Consider the following 27,642-nt stretch of genomic DNA (forward strand, 5'->3'; position numbering starts at 1 on the left):
CATAAAACATTATTTTGCCAGTCATTAATATGGTCTCTGTGTGTGGACATTTATCAAACCACAGCAGTGAAATACCTCTCTGTACATGAAGCAGATATCTGAAAGTAGGCAACAAACAAAAATACACACATTACACACACATACCACCATCGGGCGGAGAAAACGTCCTTCGGCACACAGACAAAGACTGCAGGCAGCGCTTTTTTTGATTAGTAACCCAGGACGGATGTTAAAACCAGGTTAAAACAGGGCCATATTTTACTTTTTATTTCAATCCACAAAGTGGCATAATGTGATGTATGGATGTCACACACACACACACACACACACACACACACACACACACACACACACACACACACACAAAGACAATTGGTAAGGTGATAGTCTCTTTCCCTAAAGGAGAAGAAAAAGACAGACATCATACAAGTATAATAACATAGAAATACAATTTTGGGATTTTTTGTAGCTTTGTTGCCTCAGAAGGGGGGTCCTAATTGGCATTTGTACAACAGTGAGTGTACAGTAAGTTTAAAGGTCCCATGGCATGAAAATTTCACTTTATGAGGTTTTTTAACATTAATATGAGTTCCCCCAGCCTGCCTATGGTCCCCCAGTGGCTAGAAATGGTGATAGGTGTAAATCGAGCCCTGGGTATCCTGCTCTGCCTTTGAGGAAATGAAAGCTCAGATGGGTCGATCTGGAATCTTCCCTTTATGACGTCATAAGGGGAAAGGTTACCTCCCCTTTCTCTGCTTTGCCCGCCCAGAGAATTTGGCCCACCCGTGAGAGAGAGAGACATCATGGCTTTCAAACAAGCAAAATGGCAGTTGGTCAAGGCCACACCCCCACCCTCCACCTTGCCCCCCCTCTCTCCTCCTCAATAGCATTTAAAGCTACAGACACAGAAATGGTACATCCTAAGGAAAGCTCATTGTGGGACTGGCTCTAGTGGCTGTAATTCTGCACCAAGGCTGAATTTCTGGAAAGAGACTTCAGATACAGTATTAGGGGACCACTAAGGTCTATATAAAAGAGACTTCAGATACAGTATTAGAGGACCACTAAGGCCTATATAAAAGAGACTTCAGATACAGTATTAGGGGACCACTAAGGTCTATATAAAAGAGACTTCAGATACAGTATTAGAGGACCACTAAGGTCTATATAAAAGAGACTTCAGATACAGTATTAGGGGACCACTAAGGTCTATATAAAGAGACTTCAGATACAGTATTAGGGGACCACTAAGGTCTATATAAAAGAGACTTCAGATACAGTATTAGGGGACCACTAAGGTCTATATAAAAGAGACTTCAGATACAGTATTAGGGGACCACTAAGGCCTATATAAAGAGACTTCAGATACAGTATTAGGGGACCACTAAGGTCTATATAAAGAGACTTCAGATACAGTATTAGGGGACCACTAAGGCCTATATAAAAGAGACTTCAGATCCAGTATTAGGGGACCACTAAGGCCTATATAAAAGAGACATCAGATACAGTATTAGGGGACCACTAAGGTCTATATAAAAGAGACTTCAGATACAGTATTAGGGGACCACTAAGGTCTATATAAAAGAGACTTCAGATACAGTATTAGGGGACCGCTAAGGTCTATATAAAAGAGACTTCAGATACAGTATTAGGGGACCACTAAGGCCTATATAAAAGAGACTTCAGATACAGTATTAGGGGACCACTAAGGTCTATATAAAAGAGACTTCAGATACAGTATTAGAGGACCACTAAGGTCTATATAAAAGAGACTTCAGATACAGTATTAGGGGACCACTAAGGTCTATATAAAAGAGACTTCAGATACAGTATTAGAGGACCACTAAGGTCTATATAAAAGAGACTTCAGATACAGTATTAGGGGACCACTAAGGTCTATATAAAAGATACTTCAGATACAGTATTAGAGGACCACTAAGGTCTATATAAAAGAGACTTCAGATACAGTATTAGGGGACCACTAAGGTCTATATAAAAGATACTTCAGATACAGTATTAGAGGACCACTAAGGTCTATATAAAGAGACTTCAGATACAGTATTAGGGGACCGCTAAGGTCTATATAAAAGAGACTTCAGATACAGTATTAGAGGACCACTAAGGCCTATATAAAAGAGACATCAGATACAGTATTAGGGGACCACTAAGGTCTATATAAAAGAGACTTCAGATACAGTATTAGGGGACCACTAAGGTCTATATAAAAGAGACTTCAGATACAGTATTAGGGGACCACTAAGGTCTATATAAAAGAGACTTCAGATACAGTATTAGGGGACCGCTAAGGTCTATATAAAAGAGACTTCAGATACAGTATTAGGGGACCACTAAGGCCTATATAAAAGAGACTTCAGCTACAGTATTAGGGGACCACTAAGGTCTATATAAAAGAGACTTCAGATACAGTATTAGAGGACCACTAAGGTCTATATAAAAGAGACTTCAGATACAGTATTAGGGGACCACTAAGGTCTATATAAAAGAGACTTCAGATACAGTATTAGAGGACCACTAAGGTCTATATAAAAGAGACTTCAGATACAGTATTAGGGGACCACTAAGGTCTATATAAAAGATACTTCAGATACAGTATTAGAGGACCACTAAGGTCTATATAAAAGCATCCAAAGAGCACCATGTCATGGGACCTTTAGGGGATACAGGACAGGAGGGGTGATGGGTGACTTAGTTGTGAGTTTGTTTAAAAGTATTGTTTCTTCCCTCAAGAAGCAAAAAAAACCCTTTTTGTGAATTCAAACCCCATTCCTGATACTTTTTTTTGCTACGATAAGTTAGTTCTCAGGGACGTGCATAGGATCTTTGGCAGGGGCCAAAATACATAAAAGGCTATTTTTGCAAATAATAAAATAAACATAAGCCTGGAATGACCCCTTTTGCGAAATCCATGACCAAGAAAGTAGATTTAATTACAACTTTGGTGGGGGCACACAACAGACAGACCAACACAACAGAACAACACAAGCTAGACAATAACAGTGAATACAGGCCAGTGAAAAACAGAACAAGGTTCCTCAAATCACCTCACCAGTCTGGCCAGGTCATCACGGTGGACCTGGAGAGATGGACCTCCTGGTTAAAACCTTGTCTACCTCGGAGTGTGTGGCCCCCTAAAACACAATAACAGTCATATTATCTTTGCGGTATCCTTTATTTGTGATCTTCAGTGCATTCTTAGAGCTATTTATGCATTGAAGCAGCATAAAAAAAGTGATAAAACTTACAGGGACAAGTTTGCCTTCAAATATACACTACAAAGAAGAAACATACCTATTTGTCAAAAGTATTAGCTTTGCATTACATTTTCAAATAGAAGCCAGTTTTCAAATAATAGCGGCAAGAGCAAATAAAGGCAGATGGTAAATTTCACAGCATTAATTCCATCAGTACAACACCAAAGCCATGGAGGAAGTATTTAGATTGCATTAACATCAAATAGAAATAGAGCCAGGTCAGAAAACAAGGAGGCTTCTTACTGAAATAGGTTATGATACATTTATGAAACTAAATAAAGGAATCTCTAACATAAGCCTGTTTCAAATAAAGGCCTGGTTCCTGCTGCAGATGAGGTGTGTTTCTTTAAGAATTAAAAATAAGATTGGGTTTTTTATGGAGAATACGTTTTAAAGGAATGTCTTTTTCAGATGACCACAACTTCCAAGAGCCCACTGAAGTGTGCCAGTAAGGGCAAAAGAAGCTGACATTCCTATTAGACAACAGTAACTATATACTATACTATAACGATATTGCAATAGCTGAACACATAGACATGTAGTTGCCTGTACAAATGGCAGCAAGTCTAACAGTAGACTGAAACCCATACTGATGCTGTGATATCTAACATTGAGTCTAATGTTATGTATTACTTACATAGGCAAGTCGGCGTACAGCTTTTGGTGTCGTAAGGAGTCCCCGAACACGCTCTTGGACCTCTTCCCATTCTCTGTGAGAGCTGGACTGAGACCTGAACATCAAACCAATAGTAAGGGAACTTCAGCTTGAGTGACATTTTATTTGTCATCATTACTTGCTTGAATAATGAACATCCCAGTGTCATCTGCATACACGTGTTTGCAGTAAAACTCAAAGTCAGATGAGAAGTGTGATATTCATAATCCCTGTGCAACTATTACAGAGACATTGTCAGTCCATGATGTGTTTAAAGTCCTGGTAAAGCAAAAATAAATGTGTTCTGAGTCTGTCACACCACAGAAAAATGCATTATTAACCACCAAATTTTAATGCCTAAAAGAATCGCCAAGTATATTAAATTTAGGTTTCAAAATCATGGAAACAATAATCAGTTCTCTCTGCTCTTAGATGCTCTTAGATGCTGAAGAAAGAGTGTCGTTCCACAGCAACAAATTATCATTAGCAGCTAACCCAGTAGCACACACAGCTATGTATAATGTGTTTAGAAAATAAATCCCTGATTTTGCAATACGCAGACTTTCACGTAGCTTAGCACGAACACTTGAAAAACAGGGAAACTGCTAGCTTAACTCCATCAAGGTAGAAGTAAATCATTTTCCAAAAGCTTCAAAGCTTATTTAATGACTACATCTTTATTTGACTTGTGCAGTTATTGGGAAAGTGTTCTTATCACTTTGATATTGTTTTGATTACATTCTCTTTGTAATGAGGTGCATGATTATATTATGTGTAATATGTAAAACTAGTCAAGAAAAAGACCTGCTGTGCCTGGCCTGTTCCCTATAAGACCGCCACAGCCCTGAAGGGTCAGGACCTTGGTGGTAGTCAAGGGGGTCATGTGTTTCTGAAGAGCTGGAGTCGTCTTCTGGTAACCCTCCAACCTGCCAATGGAAGCAGAGACAAGCTACTTTCTATTGGTTTCTTTCACTATCAGATAACCATCCCGTTAATACATCTGCACCTCAGCAATTGATTTATTTCACTCTCTATTGCTGGTCTCAATTGCAGTTATTAAAGGCTCAATCAGTCATTTTTGACAACCTTAATCTATGATATACAAGTGCAGTGCCTGTTGGGAATGGACCGATTCTCCAGAACCGCTCATACAGACAACTTTACACTCAACACTGCACTTCTTTGGCTCCTGAGCAATACACCTGCCATGACAATTGCATCCCATAGCAGTGCTAGAGTATACACGTCATTTGATAACAGCTAGCTATTTGGGACAAGGTAATCCCTGGGAACAACAGCGTTCATTCTGAAAGTCACATCGCTGTAGCTTTGAATCTCCGGTCTTTCTTCATCTGTTCTTGAATGTACTGTATATATATATATATATATATATATATATATATACATATATATATATATATATATATATATATATATATATGATTCATTTAGATGAATTAATCACAAAGCATGTAATTAATTAGATTAGAATATAGATTAAGCTACCCAGCACATTAATGCATCACTAATTATAATTCAGTGATATAATGTGAAATGGGCCATTCTGCATGATGAGAACTTTTACTTTCGGTACTTTAAGTATATTTTGACGCTAATCAATCATCATCAGCAACAACGATGAGATGGCCTACAGGGAGGTCCAGCACCTATCCTCGTGGTGCACTGACAACAACCTGGCTCTCAACACCAAGAAGACCAAAGAGCTCATTGTGGACTTCAGGAAGTCTGAAGCTGGCACACACCCCCATCCTCATCAACGGGACTGAGGTGGAGCGTGTCACCAGCTTGAGTTTCTGGGTGTCCACATCTCTGAGGACCTCTCTTGGACCCTCAACACCTCTACCCTGATCAAGAAGGCTCACCAGCGTCTCTTCTTTCTGAGGAGACTCAAGAAGGTCCACCTGTCTCCTCAGATCCTGGTGAACTTCTACCGCTGCACCATCCAGAGCATCCTCACCAACTGTGTCACAGTTTGCTATGGCAACTGCTCTGCCCAGCACTGCAGAGGGTGGTGGAAACTGCCCAACGCATCACCGGTTCCTCACTCCCCTCCATTGAGACCATCCAGGGCAAGTGATGCTTGCGTAAGACGTGCAGCATCATCAAAGACTGTTGTCACCCCGACCACAGACTGTTCTCACCCCGACCGCAGACTGTTGTCACCCCGACCGCAGACTGTTGTCACCCCGACCGCAGACTGTTGTCACCCCGACCGCAGACTGTTGTCACCCCGACCGCAGACTGTTGTCACCCCGACCGCAGACTGTTGTCACCCCGACCGCAGACTGTTGTCACCCCGACCGCAGACTGTTGTCACCCCGACCACAGACTGTTCTCACCTCGACCACAGACTGTTGTCACCCCGACCACAGACTGTTCTCACCCCAACCACACCCTGGTCACCCCACTCCCCTCCGGGAGGCGTCTCAGGTCACCCGTACCAACAGGTTCAGAGGAAGCTTCTTTCCTGTGGCTGTCACCCTACTGAACTCTAGCTCTGCATCCCAGTGACAACCAACCAACTAAGCCCCTAACCCCCCCCGCCCCACGCCCATGTGCACTACCCTATACCACCCATAGTGTTATATTTATCTACAAATGTACATACTGTAACTACACTTATACATAACCATATTCTACTAGTCTTCATACTATTCATCCTGCACATACACTTATTCTCACTACTCTTATAATGTTACTGTTTCTGCACTACAATGGTCCTGTTACCACACTGCACATAGCTGTACATACTGTACATATCTGTCTATATGGTTCATACTGAATATCCATATTTATTCATTTTCTTATAATATATTCTGTTAATACACTGCATATATCTATATTATTCTTACTACTATTATTTTAAATAAGATGTGTCTTAATTAGTGAGTTTTAGAGGTGTGGGTGGGTGTATTTTTGAACTTTGGACTGGCCAGCTGCTTCCAGTCTTTATGCTCAACTAGACTAACCACATCCTGACTCCAGCTCTATACTCCATCTGATAAACCCCATAACTTTCTGTTTAAAAGGCCAAATAATAAGAAAATAATTGAGATCTTACCAAACCATTGGATAAGGATTTTCTTCTGCCAGTTGGAGAATATCTCACTAGTACCGCAAAAAGAGGGGAAATTGTTTTTGAGTGACAACAGATTAGCATTTCTTGAGAATAGAAACCTGACTGTGAGTAGGTTTTATCATCAAACTAACATCACGTCAACAGAGCAGTATAACAATAAAAAAAACTTTACAAGCATTTACGGTAGGTTGTTTGAGACTGTAATCCATGTTTAGTAGCATCAAAGCAGCATTATATGAGGATTTCTACCTGTTGATGAAGACCTGGTCAAAGGTGAAGAGGATTTGGTAAACGCAGCAGAGCGACTGGCTCCAGGCCACAAAGGCAGCATCTACATGCAGGAGAATAATGACACAATAAGCAGGCCTGCAGGTCAAACTGCTACAGGATGTACACAAACAGGGCTGTAGCTCTCTTGGCAAAGAGGTCGGACCATTTTATTGTGATAAGAATATAGGAGACAAGTCACATAAGAGGGGTTCCGAACAGCAGATATAATGTTTCCTGAAATGGGTGTGACTAGTTTAAAGTGCCCATATTATGAAGAAATCAAATTTTCTGGGATTTGGGGTATTATTTTGTGTCTCTGGTGCTTCCACACGCATACAAACTTGGAAAAAAAAACATCCATGCTGTTTTGAGTGAGATACGGGTTTCTGAATGTGTCCTGCCTTCTTTAGCTAATACCACATCAGCTAGCTGTTTCTCCAACTTCAGTCAGTACAAGGCAGGATTAGCCGGGAGACTTCTTCTAAACGAGGGCATACTTCCAACTTTGGGTGGAATACCTGCAGAACAGGGATATGGAAGTAGTTCTATACAATTTATTTTGTAGATTAGGGTGAACTTGTGTGTGTTGTAGCAGTGTTTTGCCATTGATAACGAGGTGGCTAACCGCTAGCAGCGTTAGCTTCTAGCTAGTAGCCCAGTACCTAGGTACTGAACATGTGTGACTCCCAACAAAGATGGGATAGAAGTGAGATGTCTCACTCTGTAGCTAAAACAGAGAGCTCAACACACAGGGTGAAAAGAGGAGCTGCAGCAATGTGCAGTATAACAAAAATATGGTGTTTTTTGAAAATTATACCATGTAAACCTATTTTGATATAACCTCTAAATACAATTATGAACCTGAAAATGAGCTTAATATGGGCGCTTTAAGATAATAATAATAATAATAATAATAATAATAATAATAATAATAATAATAATAATAATAATAATTAGCAATGGAGAGCAGCACAAACGGCATTTTCTCTTTTAAAAAAAAAAGAGTTGTGGAATATTATTTTTAATACACACTTCTTTATTTTAGTTTTGGTATACAATATGAATCCCCATATCCCAGTTCAGATGGTTTGAGACTTCCCCCAATTATTAAAACATCGAAATGGGTGAAAACTGGCACAACAGAATCAGAAACTACAGGCTACATAACCTTTGAATTAAAAAATAACAAAAGTGAAAAAAATGTCTAACAAATGAAAAGTTGAATTTATAACCAGTTGAGGGGTTCAGGAGTTTGCTGTTGTAGCCTTACTTGGTCTGATATGACCGGTAGCTTTTAGTGGCAAATTGTAGCTAGTAGTATTATACTAGTAAACCCTAGATAGATATTATTTAACTGACATTGCTGAGTCAAATGTCTGACTTTACAACTCTACTTGCTTCTGTTACATTTTTCTTTATTTTTATAAATTCTGCAGAAAATTCTGCATCCACAGATTTTTTTTTTTTACTAAACCTCACTGTCAACTCTTCACATACACGCTTGGTCAGAACTCATTTGGTGTCATTTTTCAACATGCAGTTTAGAATTAGGTTTAAGCAACAACACTACTTGGTTAGGTTTAGGAAAAGATGGTGTTTGGGTTAAAATAAGTATATTTGTTACGTAATTTATCATCAGATCACTATCAGACGCTGAGGGCCACTGACCAAGCTGCAGTTTTTGACGAGTTGTGAGTGACAACGGGTTGCCAGGAGACATGTTTGTTGTGTTCTGCTTCCAGTCTCAGACTATGTTTAGATGGAAACCATCTGAAGAGAAAACGCATAAGTAGCGTTGTGGTCTCACTTTTTATTCCGCGTTTAGACGAGTGTTTTGGGGGGGAAATCTGCGTGCATATGGTGACGCAAAAGTGTGTGAAGTCCACACACCTGCGTAGAACCTTCCTTCTACTTCTCTCCCTAGTAGCGCGAAGCGAACGACAAAAGCTGACAATTTTGTCTGGACAGATGAGGAGGTGGAGATATTGCTCCAAACAATGCACACACACACAGACACAAACACACACACACACACACACACACACACACACTTTTTTGCGTTTTTAAGCCCCAAAAAGGCCATCGCCGTCTAAACGAAAGGCACATCTGATCAAATATTTTGTCGTTTTCACCCGCGAGCGTATTCGTGTGAGCAGGGCCTCATTTTACTCACTCTAATGATGATGTCTCTCAAGCAACTGACTAAAAAAACAATCTTGGAAAATTAAGGAAAATTCAATGTTCTTTGTGTGTGTTCACAGTTACTAGTCTCGCTTTAAAGCTATAGTGCGTAGTTTCTGTCTCCCCCATGAGGAATTCCAAGTAATGACAACAACACTGTCGCCCCCTTCATCACCACAGGAACAGAACCCATGTCAACAGTTTAAACATGCTGAAGGCATCGGCCAAATGTGCTACTAGACACCCAAGCAAATAGCCAACTGAGATTTAAAGGTGCAATCATGCAATATGAAATATATTTACTATATTAAATCCAGAAATGACCACCAATATGTCATCAGATATTCAGGAAACATGCTATGTTGAAACACTATCTTTTCTGAAAACAGTTTGACAGCCAGGCTGGGTTGCCAGATATATCTGTAAAAACGTAAACCCAGCGCGCTACAGCTGGAACGTTAGTACAGCCATGAAAGCAGCAAACAAAGGAACGGGATTAACGGAGATAGATTCTACCCGACCTAAAAAATCCCAGCATGTTTCTAATAGTTGCGTGACCAGGTAAGCATTAGCTTCAGGCTAATTTATCACGGCTACAAGGGACGGGCATTTTATGTCATTTCAACATTCGTGAAAACCCGACAGACGGTGAGTAATTTTAACCCAAGAAAGGGTGGCTGTTTGTTTGCGCTGTTAGCGGTTGATGCTGTAATTATAAGCCAAGAAAGTGTGTCTGTCATTCGGGTGGAGAGGACGGCGAGGTCATGATGTGTGATAGTGGTTGTTGCAGTCATTTTAAATGGAGATAGGGTGGTTGTCAGTCTCCGCTAACAGGAACTGCTGGTTTGCTTCTGGCAAACAGATGCATTTTGCAACGGACTCTCCAACCTTCTCACAGGTGAAACATAACATTACATCAGAGAGGAGAGAGGTGAGAGTGATATTTGTATTAGATAAAAGTTAATAGGCCCAGTGCTGTAGAAATAACTCCCGTACCTAACTTAGCTCTTCTCTGCCATCTCGTGGCTGGAAATGATGGCCAGCTTTTAAAAATCTTGGAATTTTGGAATAAAACTGTGCTGTGTGTGCTTACAGGCTGGGAGGTGCTAGCTGTGTCCCAGTCAGCTGCAGAGTCCAGGCTGAGCCGGGCCAGGCGCTGTGTGTCAGCTCTTACAGGGGACAGGGACTGGGACCTGGACATGTATGATGGTGACCTAGTGCCGCTGTGTCGTCCCCTGTACGCCCTGCCACCTTGTCTCCTTCCAAGGGTTTGAGGTTGTTTCCTCTGAGGAGAGGAGCTCCTGGGTCTGCTGGAGGGTGTCCTGTTCCTCTTCATCACTGGCCTCTGGAAAACAAAAGAGTGGATGTCTCAAAACTATCCACATCCTAAAAATGGGCTTTCTAGCTGCCAAACCTTCTGCAAGAAGCACAGGTGTTACATTTGATTGAAATATTGATTTTGAGTTGCAGGTCAAGGGAGTTGTTCCGTCATGGTTTCTGCAGGTAAAAAGATCATCTCCAAAATAAAATCCTTTCTGTCCATCAGAGATATAAAAGGCTTTTCTAAGCCTTTGTCTTTGACTACTACTGTGTTCCTGTCTCTGTTCAGAACTCTGCTGCCAGAAAGGTCAAAGCAACATAAATGTATTATAATTATTGCTAAAATTATTGAATTCAAGGAACCCATTGAAAGTCACTGGGAGAGGACTTGTATCATGTATGGGTCTGCTGCTGACAGAAATCTAATTTGGTTAATGGTGTTGCCTCTGATATATTATGATGCAGTTTGATTTTTTGTACATAATCTATATACATTTTAAGCCACATCATATAATCTTTACCATAGGTACATTAGGGTAAATGTTGATCCGAGCATCAGCTGAGCACTCAATGATGGTTGTTTTGGTGGAAAACTCCAACCGTGGAGCGATACCCTGGGGAAAGGAAAGGAGAGGAAATATTTGTACCATAATGATATTAAACTGCAAAGTCACTCATCACTTATAATCCCCTGCTACTGTGTCTAAGACCTGTGGTCCAGAAAATGTGATCATGTTTAAAAAAGAATGTCAACAGGCTACACATGCTGAAAATAGACAACATTACTGCACACTGTGCATGTATCAAAGTTGGACCTACTGGGAAGTGAGGTGCTCGGGTCATCAGGACCTCCCGATCCACTCCAGAGGAGGAGGGAACCAGTTTGGGCTCTGGGAATAAGAAACGGCGAGCATCTTCTTCAAAGCAGGCCAGAGTGTCCGCCGCTGCAAACACAAACAAAGGTCATCTTTATCTTTATTTTGAACGATTGAAAAAAAAAAAATGAATACAAAGTCATAACAACAAAACAACTGTTAATATAACACACACTAGACCCATTCAGACTTTCTTTACCATAGACACGTGCCCAATCCAATAAGATAAACTAAACAGATCATTTAAAATAATATAAAATACTACTCCAAATGAAGTCCTACTCTATCAAGCACCAATAACATCAGTGACATTTACACTCCACCCTCACTTCTGTAATTCTATAATAATAATAATAATATTAATATTAAAAATGTATCTTTTGTTTTTAAATTGCATTATATAATTACAGTACATTCTACCGAGCAGTCTTCAATTCTACCAGATCCTTAAACTTTAAGGTGTGTATTCTTTTTTTTTTAATGAAGTACATTGTTTGTTTTTTTTGTAGCATGCTTACTGATTGTAAGGTGTTTTTTTAGGGGTTGCCCCATACTTCAACACAGTCATTTAAATATGGTAACACCAGAACTATACAGAATATGAAGTGCTCTCTCATTATTTCTCCAACACTCTGTGCTACTTTTGCTCTCACATGTTTAATATGGGGTGTCCAGCAGATATTGTTATGAAGAATCATAGCCAGAAATGTATTTTCATACACTCTTTTTCAACATTATTCTGTGGTTTCCAAACAGCATTAGGTTATTCTGGCTGGAATCCTTTTAATTCTTCCACTTTCGTACTGTTTGTTCAAGTGTCTGCAGTAATACATAGTATATTTCTAACCAGTGGAACAAAGAAGAATGATTACGAAAAATACCCAACCTCACCTGGAGGGATCAGCTGCACCAGTTCAACTGTGACCGTCTCATCTGAGGAGAATGTGAAAGAAATACAAACAGAGGTAGACAGAATCATTAACGCTACACCATGAGAGACCCACAATGCCACGGTGCCACAAAGATAAGAACCAGAGACAGCCCTCACCACAAAAATTTCTGATTTTGTGTTTTTGCTGGCTCTTATCTTTGGCATGGCACCATTGCATTGTGGGTCACTCGTCACAGATGGCAGGGTGGCGTCAGAGACTGTTTTGATAGGGCAGATAGGGGTGACAGATTTTTTTTTTTTTTTTAAAAAGGCTATTTTGGCAGAAAATGGCAAACAACCTAATTATTTGTTAGGACATTGGCCATCATTTTCTTCCATTTCATTTTTCACAAAATGATACATGAGACTGCATTCAGAGTATAATTTATGAAGAAACATATCTGAGAAAAATGTGGGATTAATGTGTGGAAAAGAAGTTGAAATATGAGTATGGCACCACATCAGTTTATTATGTATTACAATATCTGGCACAGACAGTATCACTGTACACAAGCAAATATGAAGTAACTTACACTCCAGCATTATAGCGATGTCTCCAGGGTCAACTGCATGCCTGAAAATCTAGACAGAAACAAAATATATATTATATATATATCATAAATTGTATTTCCCCGTCTAAAACCATACGCCCACTCCAACGCAGCCCCACCCCCCTCACATGTGTTTGTGCTGGTTTAGTCTGTACACACAGTAACATACTAGTTCAAATCTCCTACAGGGGACTGAGTAGCCCATGATTCATAGCGTTTTCCTAATGGTCAAACCATTCAGTGACCCTTCATGCTTTTCCTTTTTTCATTTCATCTGTCATCTGTTTTTTTTCCCAGATGGAAGATAAGTTAAGCCTTGCCTTTTCAAATGTCATTTTCTCCTGAAAGAGCAGAGGAAAGACGGCAGGGAGACAGTCCGACTGGTGGTACTGGCCCATGAAGCACATGCTGAGGTAGATGTCATCCTTGGCTGGCAGATGAACTCCAGGACAAGAAACCTGAGAGCAGTGGAGGATCATACAGTATGTTAGTGAAATATGGTTATGAGTCAAATCTTCCCTTTTTCACTAGCTGCTAGTTGAGTTAGACTAACAATTTCTCCTAACCTTAAGAAGGTTATGCCTGACTTGAGTAGCTGAGAGAGTAGTTAAGAGCATCCAAAGCCCAGATTACTGAAATGCTGCTTTTATCTTAACTATACACCTCATTTTTCATTGTTTTCATTCCCTTTAAGTTTGGTAGAATGTGAAACAAACGTGCCCTTATTAAAGCATGCTACTGAAAGCATCTCCTTCTCATTTTGGTCTTAATTATTATGAGTGTATTACTGATTAGAGAATTTTAGTTAGTTGCACACACATATCACTGTTTACAGGTGAAGTGAGACTACAACTATCAGTCATGTGACCCCCCCACAGCAGCTTTTTTTTTTTTTTTTAAACTTTATTTCAAAATGTAGATTACAAAGGTTCAGTCATTGCAATGTATATACAAATAAAATACAAAAATATATACAAATTATAATATCGAAGTAAAAATGAGAATAATAAATTAAACAAAAGGAAATAAAAGTACAAAGAGGACAGACTTCCAAAAATTAATAGTGTAGACAGCAGGAGTATTTAAACAAATAAATTGGAGTAGACATCAGATATTAATATAGCTTTCTTATTGGATACCAACTTAAGAGACTCAAAGTACATCTCAAATTCAACCTGGAATAATTTGAAGCATGGTTTTGAACTAGAAAATTTAGCCTTATGAATATGAAACTTACCTAGTAAAATAAAGAGATTTACAATATTACATAACTTTCTATCTTTACTTTCAAAATAAGTAATAATATGTTTCCCTTCAAGTGTGATTGAATGTTTTGTTTTAGATACCATATAATCTTCAAAGCTTTTCCAGAATGCAATACAAAATGAACAACCATAAAACGATGGGTTAATGACTCTTGTTCTGTTTTACAAAAACTACAATAGTTATCAACAGAACAGAATTTCGAGACAAATGGGTTTGTAGGGTATATATTATGCAATATTTTCAAATGTAATTCCCTAACTTTGTTTGTGATACAATATCTAAAGGGAACAAGCCACGCCCTACGCCAGTTAACATCAGTAAAATGAGAATTCCAGTAAAATTTCCCACGAGGTGTTATTTTCTTTAAATTTAAAAAGCATTTTCTAATGTGCTTATTAGTACAAGTGCTGCTCATAATATCCATACCGTTTATATAAAGAGTAAAATTAAATCCAGTAACTTCATTTTGTTTTTTATAACTTTTCATTAATTCTAATATGCCATTAGGTATAGATTTGAAAACTGAATTATATTCCTTGAACGTTATTGGGAATGCTTTCTCTCTGAGAAAAGATTCATAATTAAGTAATTGACCATTATAATCAAAAAGATCTTTTACGAAGATAATATCTCTATTGATCCATTTTTGCAAATAGAGTGACTTGTTCCCCCTAGTGATGCATTCATTATTCCATAAGATAGACTTGTGTGGAGAAAAGTTGTGAGAATGACAGCTTCCAGGCCAAAAGAGCTTGTTGATAAAATTGGGATAGTTTTAACGGCAATCTTGTAATATTGTAGTTACATTTCAATACAAATTTAAGACCTCCTACACTATTAAAAATGTTATTGGGGATAAAATACCATAAAGACTCTGGTGCTCTCAAACATTCCTTCAGCCATTTCACCTTAAAGGTGTAATTCAAGTCCCAAAAGTCCAGAAGTTCAAATCCACCTTCAACCTTACAGCCAGAGAGCACCGCTTTTTTTAAATGATGGTGTCTGTTTTTCCGTACAAAATTCGTAAATATGGAATTTATATCTTTACATGTTGAATCATGGACATTGAGAGAGAGGGCAGGGTAGACACATCTTGAAATCCCTTCTGCTTTAGTCAAAAGAATCCTTCCTAAAATAGAAATGTCTCTTTGAAGCCATAAATTCAGTATTGTTTTAGTTTTCTTCAGTTTAGACAAAAAATTAAGTTGTTGACGTTCCTTGTGGTCTTTACAGATATGAATACCTAAATATTTTACACATTTCTTAACAGGTATATTGAACATTTTATCCTCTTCAGTCTGATACAAACATAAAATTTCACATTTAGATTTGTTAAGTGTTAAACCCGAAGCAGCTGAAAATTGGTCAATTAGGGATATAGCATATTCAATCTGATGTTTATCACTCAAAAAGAGAGCCGTATCATCCGCTAGTTGAGTAACTCTAATTTCCTTACCAAAAATAGACAAACCTTTAATAATAGGATTATGTCGAATATGTAATGACAGTAATTCAACCACCAGCAGGAACAAGAACGGTGAAATAGGGCAGCCCTGGCGAACTGATCTCAGTACAGGAAATCTTTTTGTGGTGTTTGGATATAATATCACAGAACTGTCAATATTTTTATAAAACATTTCAACTGTAGATATAAAATTTTGTCCAAAATCAAAAATTTGTGTGCTTTGAGTAAAAAATAATGTTCTACCGTATCAAATGCTTTATAAAAATCAAGGAATACTATCAGTGTGTCAGTATTGATGTTATCAGAATAGTCCAGCAGGTCGAGAACAAGTCTTATATTAGAGCTAATGTCCCCCCACAGCAGCTGTACTGAGTGTGCCTTTCATAATGAGGTCAGCTTACTTATATCAGAGACATGTGGCCTGTTCATTGAGATATAAGGCCCAACCTGTTTTCATTTATTCAATACATAGTTCTGAGCTTCTGTAATAAACAGGCATTTTACACATTAATACCTGTCTGTTTAGTCCTGCAGGCAGTGATGCAATAGGTCGATCCGTAACCCGTAGCAACCACACTTTACTAAATCAAATACTACAACTATATAGGCCTATCAAAAGTCCTGCATTGTAAAAAAAAAATAAATAAAATGAAAGTATGTATTGTATTTAATAGCAGATGAATATTGAAGGACTCCTCCTAAAAATGCCTCCCTTCAAATGTCATGTCTCGTTACTACTTCAACATGTAGACAGGATGTCGGAGCTGTCCAGAGGAGACAACCATGGAGACAACATGGACAGACTCTCATACACAGAGGTAAACTCAAGGTGATGAGATGTTGAAATACATATCTCATAGTTGCATACACAACACACACTATGTAGCTGGCCTATAATAACATAGACAGTATATAAGTATAATAACGATAGGCTCTCCAGCTACTGCTGAGCCACTTGGTGGTGAGTCAGACAACAGCTGAATCGAGGAACCCTTCATTGAATTGAATTGATTATATATATATATATATATATATATATATATATATATAGTTGGTGCATTAGCTAGCTAATTGCAACCCGCGACGCTTTCTAGAAACTATTAAAATGACAAAGATAAGATAAGAGAGGTCTTACCGCTCTAAACTTTAGTTCAGCCACCACTTTCAGCGCTTTTCGGGACATTGGACTCTTGTCTCAAAGGTGATAAGACGGACTAGCTAGCTAAGTTACTGCTGGAACCGTATAATCAACAGCTAGCACACTAGTCTCCGGTTACCTTGTTACCATGGATACTACAACTTCCGGCTGTGGTTGCTGGAGCGACCACGGTTAAGTTGGGGAAGTGTGTTAACTGACCAGAAATGTCCTTTCCACTAGTGGAGACATGTCTTATATATATATGTCAATGGGGACATGTCCTCACCACTTTTGGTAACTGCTCCTTTCTCCCCCATCACTTTTTAAAAGCAAATGTTGTTAACATTGATCAATAAAACCCAGGTATGGGACATGTTCTAAATGTGAATAGTTTAGAACAGAGATCTGGCTGAAACACATCCGAGATATTAAAGTCCAGAGATGGATACATTCATTTAGAATTGATGTGAACAGGCACTTTTAAAGACTGGTATCCTACGATGATATGATATGCATATTGGGTAGGCTGTATAATCACTTCAAATGTATTTTTGTATGCATTTCATACATTCAGGGCTTGACATGAACTGTTTTTACTCACCAGCCACTGTGACTAGTGGTTTACCTAGCCATGCAGATTTTCACTAGCCACTATTTTGTGGGAAATGACATTTTAATTGATTGAAGTTGACTGTGGTGTATGCCAATACAATCTACTTGAATAACTAGATTCACAACCTTTTTAAGTGTAGGCCTGAATGACCACCCACATCAAGACTAGGCCTACATCTAATATAGGCTGGAGCCTACTAGAACACTTTGAAATATTCAGCTGTGATAAGGTTGTGTGTAGTCTATATCCACGACGTTCCACTAATGGGACTGCTCTCACAAAACACACAAATATCACAGAAATGTCAAACTCAGTGTTTCAGCACTAAATGAAAAGGTGGAGGCGCAGATGGAACTGCTGTGCCCATCCCCAAACTTCTGAAGGTTTTTGACTTAATTTGAATACGTAAAGTTGCCCTCTCAGCTCCAGCAGCTTGTACCTGAGTGGAGGAGTGTGGGTATATTCTGATGATCTGTGTCCCTTCCTGTCTCCACAGAATCTTTTCTGATCAGCTTATCACCATTTGCACCAATCACAGAGGCAAATTCCACCTAGGGTAACTACTGTGGCAATAAATTCCTTTGTGATTGGGATTGGGTTTTAGAAAGCCTTTACACTGAAGTCTGACTTACAGTCACAGCTCAGCTTCATCAACAGACTCTGCACACATTCAGTCTGGAGGAAGCTTCCAGAAAATGGCCCCCGCATTAAGCTCCTTCTCTGTCTGAATGAATGTTAAACACATGTTAAATTGGAGACACAAATGATCCTCCCATCCTGTCTATCTGAACTCCTCAGTTGGAATGCATTTTAATTCTCTGAACATGATGCTGCTTCTAAATCTGTTATTATTTTACTGTATAAACATATTGTCAGATATAGAGATACAGAGATACAGAGCGGAGAAAACAAGTCTGATAAACTTTGATATAAATAATGTGCTGCCAACTAAGAATGAATTATTAATAAATTAGAAGTGACGTACCAGTGCTACAAGATGACAGCAGCTCCAGCTGATGTACCATTATGGGAACCGTGCAAATGTTTCACAATAAAAGCCTTGATAGGAAACTAATGGATTCTGACCAGAGGGCTCTTAATTTGAAACAGAAACAGGAAGTGTTGAGTTTGTACTAACAGCATCATACAGAAACATCTTTCTCTCTCGGTACTGATTGGTCCATTGTGATGGAACAATCACACTAACACACGTTTCTCTCTCTCTCTCTCTCTGGTGGATATTGTTCAGATGGTTTTCTGTTTTCATGTTGATTTCTTTCAGGTGAATATTTTAAATTATATAAAAATATAATAAAATATATTGATTCTATTCTGTAAAATGTATTTATTTAATCTTAGCGATGTGAGTTTACGGTCTCCTTTCTGTTTTCTCTATGTACTGTTAAATGTTATATTTTCTGTTTTTATTGATTTTATTTCATCTTCATTTAGTTTCTTTCTTCTGATTGGTCAGCAACACAAGACAATATAATATCTGCCTGAACCATACATGATGATATAAGACATATTAAAGTCAAGTCTGTGTTTTTATTGTAGTTTATATTCTATATTTCACTTCTTGATTGCTGCTGCAACACTAATATTTCCTGTTGGGATTAATAAAGTACTCTATCCATCTATTACAATGAAGATTTGTGCTGTTAAAATGTCTAGAACTGGATTTTGTTAGTCCCTGATCACAGGACTTAATATGAAGGAGAAAAGAGGAGACAGAAAATAATAATAGTAATAATAATAATATCACATTGAAGCTGTAACACTGGTGATTATGTGTTTGGTTTTGATGATTGAAAGGAAAAGGATCAACTGAAGCAGCTCCACTGACTTCAGAAGCCACGCTATTCTGCATGATTTTTTACAGAGACCCTGGGCAGCATGACTACTCTGGTTAGGTCTAGGATTGGACTCTAACCCTAACCCAGGTCACAGACGGCTGCTTCACAACTCTTTGTGTCTAAACATGACGCCAAGAGGGGAGGTGGGCGACTTTGGAGGTGGGCTGTAGGCTGCCCACCCAATCACAAGTTACAAACCACACTATTTTTTCCATTGGCTGAAGATTTTCTACACTTTTGTTTACCTCTGTCCTTAGCTACCCTCCAACTTCTATCTAGAATATTCCCCCAACCTCTACATAGAATGTGTCAAATTCATTTTAAATCTTTAGTGCGGAACTTTTTTGATATTAATGAACGTCCGTTACATTCAAGCCGTTGCCAAATGAGTTGCTACAAAGCTAATTAAGACTATCAGCTCCACACAACTCTCTCTGGATTTCTCAGTGTGACTGTGTTCAGAAGATTGTGGCGTCCGCTGACTTTCCCCTGCAGGAGCTCCAGTGAAGATAATGACCTCTTCTGAAGACTCCATCATGTTTTTTAATCCTCCATGTCCTCCTTGGTTACTAGCCACTGTGTGGAGGAGCTTCCATTTCTTCTATTGTGACTATACTCTCTTTAATTTAAATCTTTTCCACAAATTCCGGGGCCAGTGACAATAATGCTCATGTTTGGACTTTATCCTGCTTTAAAACTTTTAAATGAATAGATTAAGCACCAGGCTGACAGCTTGAGCTTCTTGCTAAAAGAAAAAAAACATTTTCTGGAATAATAACAACATATATTCTGCCAATAATTGTAGCAAAACTGAACTTTCCATTAGCTGTTCAACTAAGTTAATAGCCATTACAGGAGGCACAAAGTAAACATTTCAATAAATAGCTGGTTTAAAAAAAAAAAAGCAGTTTGAAATTTCAAAGAAACGGATGCTTTGTTAACACATCCCTCTTTCATACATATACATATATATATATATATATATATATATATATATATATATATATATATATATATATATATATATATATATATGTGTGTGTGTGTGTGTGTGTATATATATATATATATATATACACATACATACATACATATTTTTATTTATTTATTTATTTTTTTTCTTCAGATGTTTCCCCAGGAATCAGCTTTGCTTGAAGTTGTCCATTTGAACAAAGTTTTGGGCTCTTTTCTCAGTTTGGTCTGGTGTGTCAGGGCCCAGGGTCAGAGTCGGACTCCTCCTCTTCTTTCTCCTGGTCGACGGCCACCGCGCCTTTCCTTTGAGGCAGGACGGTGAAGAAGGCCTCCTGCCAGCTGCCCTTCTCCAAGTAGGCCAGGATGATCTCAAACACTGGAGGAGGGAAGAAAACACGCATTTAAAAAATCAAATGAAGGCAGTGGGAGCAAAAGAGCCAAAGGACGCAGAATGGCAAAAATGAAGATTGGTGAATTAAGCCCCCCGACGGCTGACCGTCGGACTGATCAGGCTCCCCGAGGTCCAAAAAGTGCCTCAGAACACACCGAAGCTATAGGCTATTCAACATCACTGACAATTTATTTATCAATATTTCAAAATAGAAAACATTACACTTCATAATGCTTTGTATGCATAACACTATTGTATTAGTGTACAAATGAGCTACAACAGTAAGAGCAGTTACCTTATGTAAGTCACCAGGACCAAACGTGCTCCTTGTGAAAAAGATAGGGTTGGGCCCCAAAAAGGCCCATTGTGAGCCAGGAAACCCCTGCTAGCCATGGTTGCTAAGCTATTACTGGACACCGTCACAACTAACTCAAACGGGTCAATAAACACTCGTGCAGCGGCTACAAACGACCGTTACCAGTCTCATGTATCGGTCTGATCCAAGTCCTTACGTCTTACCGTGATTGACTGCCAGAACCTTCCGACTGTTCATCTTGACAAAACTGCTCAGAGGAAGCTGAGCGTGATGGATCCCCAGCTCCTTCGCCCTCTCAAAAGTAATCCCCTGCAACAAAACCCAGAAAGAAGAGTGATCCACTCAGATCAGCAAGCAGGAGGGGCGACTGAGCATCAGGGCCAGACAGACCTTATGGTGGTTGTGGTCCACCAGGCCTCCGATCACGTAGGCCTTTTTGTGGTCCAGCTCCTCCAGCACGTTGGGAGAGTCTGACGTCAGGTACACCAGCTCCTCCTTCGCCACAACTTCACTGTAGTGCTCCGTTTTAATGCTGATGTCCTGCACACAACAGCAGCCCAGTTATACAACACTGCATAGTGAGACCTACTGTACCGTGGTATTAAACACAAGTCAAAATGATATCAAAACAACATGTATGCAAATAAACGCAATTGCTCCCTAGTTGCAATCATCATCACGGCCTACGTGCTGTTTCAGAGGTTTCAGTACAAAGGCAACAACTAACTAGAGAGTGTGTGTGTGTTCATATAGACAATCACGATAGGACTTCTAGGACTTGTCTAGTAGTTCTGAGATTCACACCACCACGAAGCTACGGCCCTGACAACCGCCTACCTGCAGGAGCGTTAGAAGCAGTTACTGGCGCCCGGCGCTAGCAGTTCTACACCGTCAACTCTGTGCACGGTCAGGTGGACAGTAGTCTCGCTTTACGCACATACGGCGAGTTTGAACATATATTTCATTAAAAAAGCAACACAGCAGCTGCTGCAAAAGAGAGAGAATTTGCGTGGGAAAAAATTGCTGCTAGAGTAAATGTGTAAGTTCCAATCTAGTGTATTAATATTACATATACATATAACATATTTAATCATAAGTCTAATATTACTGGTGAAATGGTATTGAACCTATAATCTATAAAAGTCCTAGGCCTACTAATCCCATTCTGAGGCTGCAACACCATCATTAACATAATTATAATTCATAATCTTTTATTTCAAAGGGTTTACATCATTCACCTGCATCAACGGGATCCTCGACTAAAGGAAATGCCATGTTCGGAACCAAAACGTTAATATAGTCTGCCTAACATGGTTAATAAACCAACACTGGGTTTTTATTCACGCAGATAACAAACTGCGCTAAAATGCGCCTGATATAGACTGAATGAATGAATGAATGAATGAATGAATGAATGAATGAGGAAATGGGGTGGTGATGGAGCAGTGGATATGACCCATGCCTTTGGTGTAGGTGATCTGGGTTTGATTCCCACTGTGATACATCAACCAATGTGTCCCTGAGCAAGACCCTTAACCCCTAGTTGCTCCTCTGACATAATAGCAACAGTCTCGGTTACCATAGTAACTGAGTCTGAGGTGAAGTTCCCTCTCTTTCTGGAACAGAACACCCAGAGTTCCCCTCATCTCAGAGTTAACTAACTCAGAGTTCTCACTGACCCTGTTTTCTGAGACGGAGCCCATGAGCCTCTGGTCTGTGTGTGACCTGCCGTCTCCACGTTGTAACAGCCTTCACTTTGCAGACACTATTAACAACAGATGAAGCCACCGTGGCTGAAGAAGCTCGTCGTTTTATTGTCCTCCGTTTACTCCCTTTCGTCTTGGCCGTCTGTTTTTCCTCTTACATTCCTTAACACAGCTGCTTCAACAGCACTCACCGCCAGGCTCTCCTCTCTCGCTTCACCACTCAGACACTGATGTCACTCACTAATGCCTGATCTATGGCTCTGGGTTGAATGGGCCCTCGAAATGACGCTACCCCAAGGATGTATTAAGCACTACAGTTGCAACAACGTCCACAAAAGATATGAGGAATCAGTAGTCTCTTGACACAGTCTCCATTTAGGCAGTAGCGTGTGCATCGCGTATGGGATACTATCCATAAGATCATCTCTCAATGCAAATCAAACCAGCTATTAGGCTAACTGAAAAAGCCATGCCAGTCTCTAGGTATGGTGAAGGGTATGTGATGATGTAATGTGATGATGTTGGGGTATGGTGAAGGGTATGTGATGATGTAATGTGATGATGTGGGGTATGGTGAAGGGTATGTGATGATGATTTAACATAGAGGTGTACTGACTTATGTCCCCTGTATTTTAAGGAAGAACATGTATTTATTTACGATACATTATTCATTCACAAAGAAGATTGGTGTCCTTAAAGGTTGGATTTTCCTCATTTGTTTAATTAAGGCATTAAGATCAATTTCCAAAAGATGATTTTTTTCATTCGTCTTTTTAGTCAACTTTAGCATGGGTACATTCACTTATGCTGAGCACTGTATACATGTGGGTCACTAGGGAAAGTAAGTTATTACAATAAACAGTGTAAGTGTAGATCATAGTGTACATAGATTCTGCCAGCAATTAACATAAGGACTAAAAAGAAGGGCTTTATGCAAAAGCTCTGCTCCACAGCCTGTTTGACAGGACGCGTCCCAAACAAAAGCCAGGCTGCAAACAGTTGCTTTGTTGTGACAACTACCATTTGAGTGAAGCGTCCTTCAGGATCCCACTTACCTTCCAGTTCACCCATCCTTTGTCCTTCTCATCCATGCTCTGTTTCAGCTGTCCTCCCAGGCTGGTCAGATAAACCTGGACAGGTAAGAGCAGCGGTTATACATCAGATAGAGATGGTCCAATACCATTCCTTTTCCCTTCCCGACACAGATTCTGATACCTCAACTTGAGTCTAATCAATTCAAATCAAACCATTGGACTTTATTGTTCCCTTGAGGAAACTTTTTTTGGACTTGGCGCTGACAACTTCAGCTGCGTTTACAATATCGGTATCGGAACCACTTTAACATCAGACATGACTGTCTCTATGGTTACATGTCAGCCAGGTGGCCACTAACCTGCACTGGATGCAAGGCTCGTCTGTTCTCAGCATAGCAGCGCTGGATCTGTTTGTGAAGCTTCTGGACATCCTGAAGACAACAAGATCATCGGTCACAAGAGACAACAGGCTCGCTCAAATGAGCTGCGCCTCGCCTGTAAAGTGGACGGGAGCAGGCGGCAGCAACCAGGGGCGCTGGCAAAAATCTGCTGTCACATCAGAACAGGAAGTCACAGAAACACTCACATCCTGTTAGGTCCAATTCCAATTCAATAAAATGTTATCAGACCCATAAATCAGAAAGGTGAAGCATTGCTGATCTGCTACTTGGCGGAGTGATATTACTCCAACTCTGAGCGAACTCTCTGCTCCTCATCACGGGGCTTCTCAGGTGCTGCAAGCATATCACTCCGCCAAGTAGCAGAAGTAGCAGTGCTTCACCTTTCTGAGAATATAGTTCCCAGTTTATATACGGTTAGAAGATGGCTGTGTGTCATGTGACCTTGTTATTTGTACACGCTGTGACTCTACAAATCACAACATGTTATTTTGTCACTCATTGAGAGCAGTAGGCTAGATTACCTCCAGGATCTGTGCTAAGCTAGGCTAGATGGAGCCGGTTACCTCCAGGATCTGTGCTAAGCTAGGCTAGATGGAGCTGGTTACCTCCAGGATCTGTGCTAAGCTAGGCTAGATGGAGCTGGTTACCTCCAGGATCTGTGCTAAGCTAGGCTAGCGGTGGGTGCGTCAGACAGAGTTACAACTCACGGAGATGAGAAAGTCGGCGTGTTCCTTTAAACACAGACGTGGTGGGTATTGCTCCACAGCGGTTCCTCTCCCAGAGCTGTTACATACCTTGGTCAGCATGAGGCTGTCGAAGCTGCAGTCCACCACCAGCCTCAGGGAGCTGGGCGTCACCTCTCTGCGGGGGCGTTTCCTCACGTGTTGGGCCTCTCCTCCCTGCTCCTCCTGATGGTTGTGCCTCTGCAGCCGACGCTGCTGCTTCCTCTCCTTCCGTTTCTGCCTGCAGCAGAAAGCACAGAACGGACACTGAGAGGACACCTCGCTGCAGACCCTAGGGGAGCACCCCGGGCCATGGAAAGGAACGCTTTGACAGCTGATTAAAAAGGACATACAGCATGTGTCACACCTAGAGCTGGGCGATAAGGAGAACATCAAATATCAACATATTTTTGACCCAATACCTCGATATCGATATTGGGCCGATACTGTAGGGTGGACAATTGCAGCTTTAACAACATATTTACACAATGACATTAAAAAAAATAATCATCAGTAATGTGGATATAATGACTAAGTGGGTAAAGAACAGTCTGGTAAGTTTAAAAAAAAAAGACATCACTTACTAAAAGCAGGAAAAGACAACACAGATCCAAAATGTAAGACGATATGTAGCCGCATATATCGATATAAAATCGATATACTTCCCAGCCCTAGTTATACCAGTATATACCACCAATAGACAATTGTTACCGCACCTCTGTCAGTGACTGTATTGATGACACTGACAGTACTGCTGCCAGTGTTAACATGAGCGGTATACGTGCAGTTTAGTGTCCCAAAAGTAACCTAACCCTATCCTAACCCAACCACTCGGCCTGCTTCGTAGAGCGGGTCCTGGCCGTGGCCCTAGAGGGATTTGGGACACTGAGCTACACGTATGCTAACATGAGCTTCCTTACTTTCGCAGTTCTCTCTCTTCTTCCCATTTCTGCTGTTTGAGGAGCTTCTTCTGTTGCCTTTTGGACAGCGTTTGGTTTTCTGCTGCATTGTCTCCATTCTTACTGCTCTCCGTCTCCGTCTCCTGGCTGCTCCTGTTAGCTCCATTCTCCTTCTCCTTCTCCTTCTCCTGCTGGGCTGAGGCTTCTCCTCTCACTCCATCATCAGCCATGAGTGAAGAGACAGGTGGACGTCTGCCGGCTAACGCTAACGCTGCTCTCTCTACTAGCTGCTGATGCTAGCGTCTCGGCTGCTCTTTGCAGGAAGCTAACTGGCAGCATTTAACAGCAGAGTTCTTCTTTATAATTTCACCAAGTACGAAACCTCTTAAAAGTGCGTCATCGCTCGGATGTCCAACCATAGACAGTCAGACAAACCAAGACTTTATACTAACATCTAAATAATGTACAATTCAGCCCCACAGTTCCACATGTACCGTATGTTATGTTGGCGCGCATATGATGTCATTTAACCGCGACAGATGCATTCAAATGCTATAGGAATGGGGACGCCCCATGGATGATTTATCAGGAGCAGAATCAGAAAAGGGTTATTGCCGACTGTAACACTTACAAGGAATGTGCCTCGGTGTTTGGTGCATACATAGACAAACAAACATGTTGAACAAATATGAACTCCAATACAAACAATAGATACAAAAACAAATAGCCTACAAATATAATTTAGCAGATGGAGGCAGCTCCAGTGGCTGCGTTTGATTATTTCCCATAGACTGTAAAGTTCCCCTCGTTCATTTCCAGTTATGTCCAGACCTTCCTCCACAGCGCTGCGGAGGAGAGTCTGTCCATAGACAGTATATAAGGAGGGTCTGTCCATAGACAGTATATGAGGAGGGTCTGTCCATAGACAGTATATGAGGAGGGTCTGTCCATAGACAGTATATAAGAAGAGTCTGTCCATAGACAGTATATAAGAAGAGTATGTCCATAGACAGTATATGAGGAGGGTCTGTCCATAGACAGTATATAAGAAGAGTCTGTCCATAGACAGTATATGAGGAGGGTCTGTCCATAGACAGTATATAAGAAGAATCTGTCCATAGACAGTATATAAGAAGAGTCTGTCCATAGACAGTATATAAGGAGGGTCTGTCCATAGACAGTATATAAGGAGGGTCTGTCAATAGACAGTATATAAGGAGGGTCTGTCCATAGACAGTATATGAGGAGGGTCTGTCCATAGACAGTATATAAGAAGAGTCTGTCCATAGACAGTATATGAGGAGGGTCTGTCCATAGACAGTATATAAGAAGAGTCTGTCCATAGACAGTATATAAGGAGGGTCTGTCCATAGACAGTATATGAGGAGAGTCTGTCCATAGACAGTATATAAGAAGAGTCTGTCCATAGACAGTATATAAGGTGGGTCTGTCCATAGACAGTATATAAGGTGGGTCTGTCCATAGACAGTATATAAGAAGAGTCTGTCCATAGACAGTATATAAGAAGAGTCTGTCCATAGACAGTATATAAGAAGAGTCTGTCCATAGACAGTATATAAGGAGGGTCTGTCCATAGACAGTATATGAGGAGGGTCTGTCCATAGACAGTATATAAGAAGAGTCTGTCCATAGACAGTATATAAGGTGGGTCTGTCCATAGACAGTATATAAGGTGGGTCTGTCCATA

The 27,642-nt window shown here is 40.1% G+C and overlaps 2 protein-coding genes across 5 annotated transcripts; both read right to left on the reverse strand.

The window, feature by feature from the left end:
- Nucleotides 1-17,179, reverse strand: spata6l (spermatogenesis associated 6-like). 4 transcript variants are annotated; one of them, XM_031314680.2, is made up of 13 exons: nt 17,022-17,179; nt 13,476-13,613; nt 13,138-13,186; nt 12,565-12,606; nt 11,618-11,742; nt 11,320-11,412; nt 10,572-10,823; nt 7,277-7,358; nt 7,010-7,056; nt 4,732-4,853; nt 3,910-4,003; nt 3,063-3,149; nt 1-98 (listed from the first exon to the last, which is right to left on the reverse strand). In XM_031314680.2, the coding sequence occupies exons 1-12, from the start codon at nt 17,067-17,069 to the stop codon at nt 3,084-3,086; spliced, it is 1,158 nt and encodes a 385-aa protein (XP_031170540.1). In that variant the 5' UTR covers nt 17,070-17,179; the 3' UTR covers nt 1-98; nt 3,063-3,083. The 4 variants fall into 4 exon arrangements, with proteins under 4 accessions (XP_031170540.1, XP_031170541.1, XP_031170539.1 ...); XM_031314681.2 differs by having other exon boundaries at nt 3-98; nt 3,068-3,149; XM_031314679.2 differs by lacking the exon at nt 1-98 and adding an exon at nt 366-396 and having other exon boundaries at nt 3,068-3,149.
- Nucleotides 17,180-19,698: 2,519 nt separating this feature from the next.
- Nucleotides 19,699-26,467, reverse strand: trmt10a (tRNA methyltransferase 10A). The gene is made up of 8 exons (XM_035994208.1): nt 25,956-26,467; nt 25,108-25,276; nt 24,272-24,343; nt 23,934-24,008; nt 21,563-21,712; nt 21,376-21,481; nt 20,616-20,841; nt 19,699-20,466 (listed from the first exon to the last, which is right to left on the reverse strand). Exons 1-7 carry the CDS (start codon nt 26,162-26,164, stop codon nt 20,702-20,704), a joined length of 921 nt encoding a protein of 306 aa, XP_035850101.1. The 5' UTR covers nt 26,165-26,467; the 3' UTR covers nt 19,699-20,466; nt 20,616-20,701.
- Nucleotides 26,468-27,642: the final 1,175 nt, after the last annotated feature.

Source organism: Sander lucioperca, chromosome 17, assembly GCF_008315115.2.
Source record: "Sander lucioperca isolate FBNREF2018 chromosome 17, SLUC_FBN_1.2, whole genome shotgun sequence".
Taxonomy (NCBI): domain Eukaryota; kingdom Metazoa; phylum Chordata; class Actinopteri; order Perciformes; family Percidae; genus Sander; species Sander lucioperca.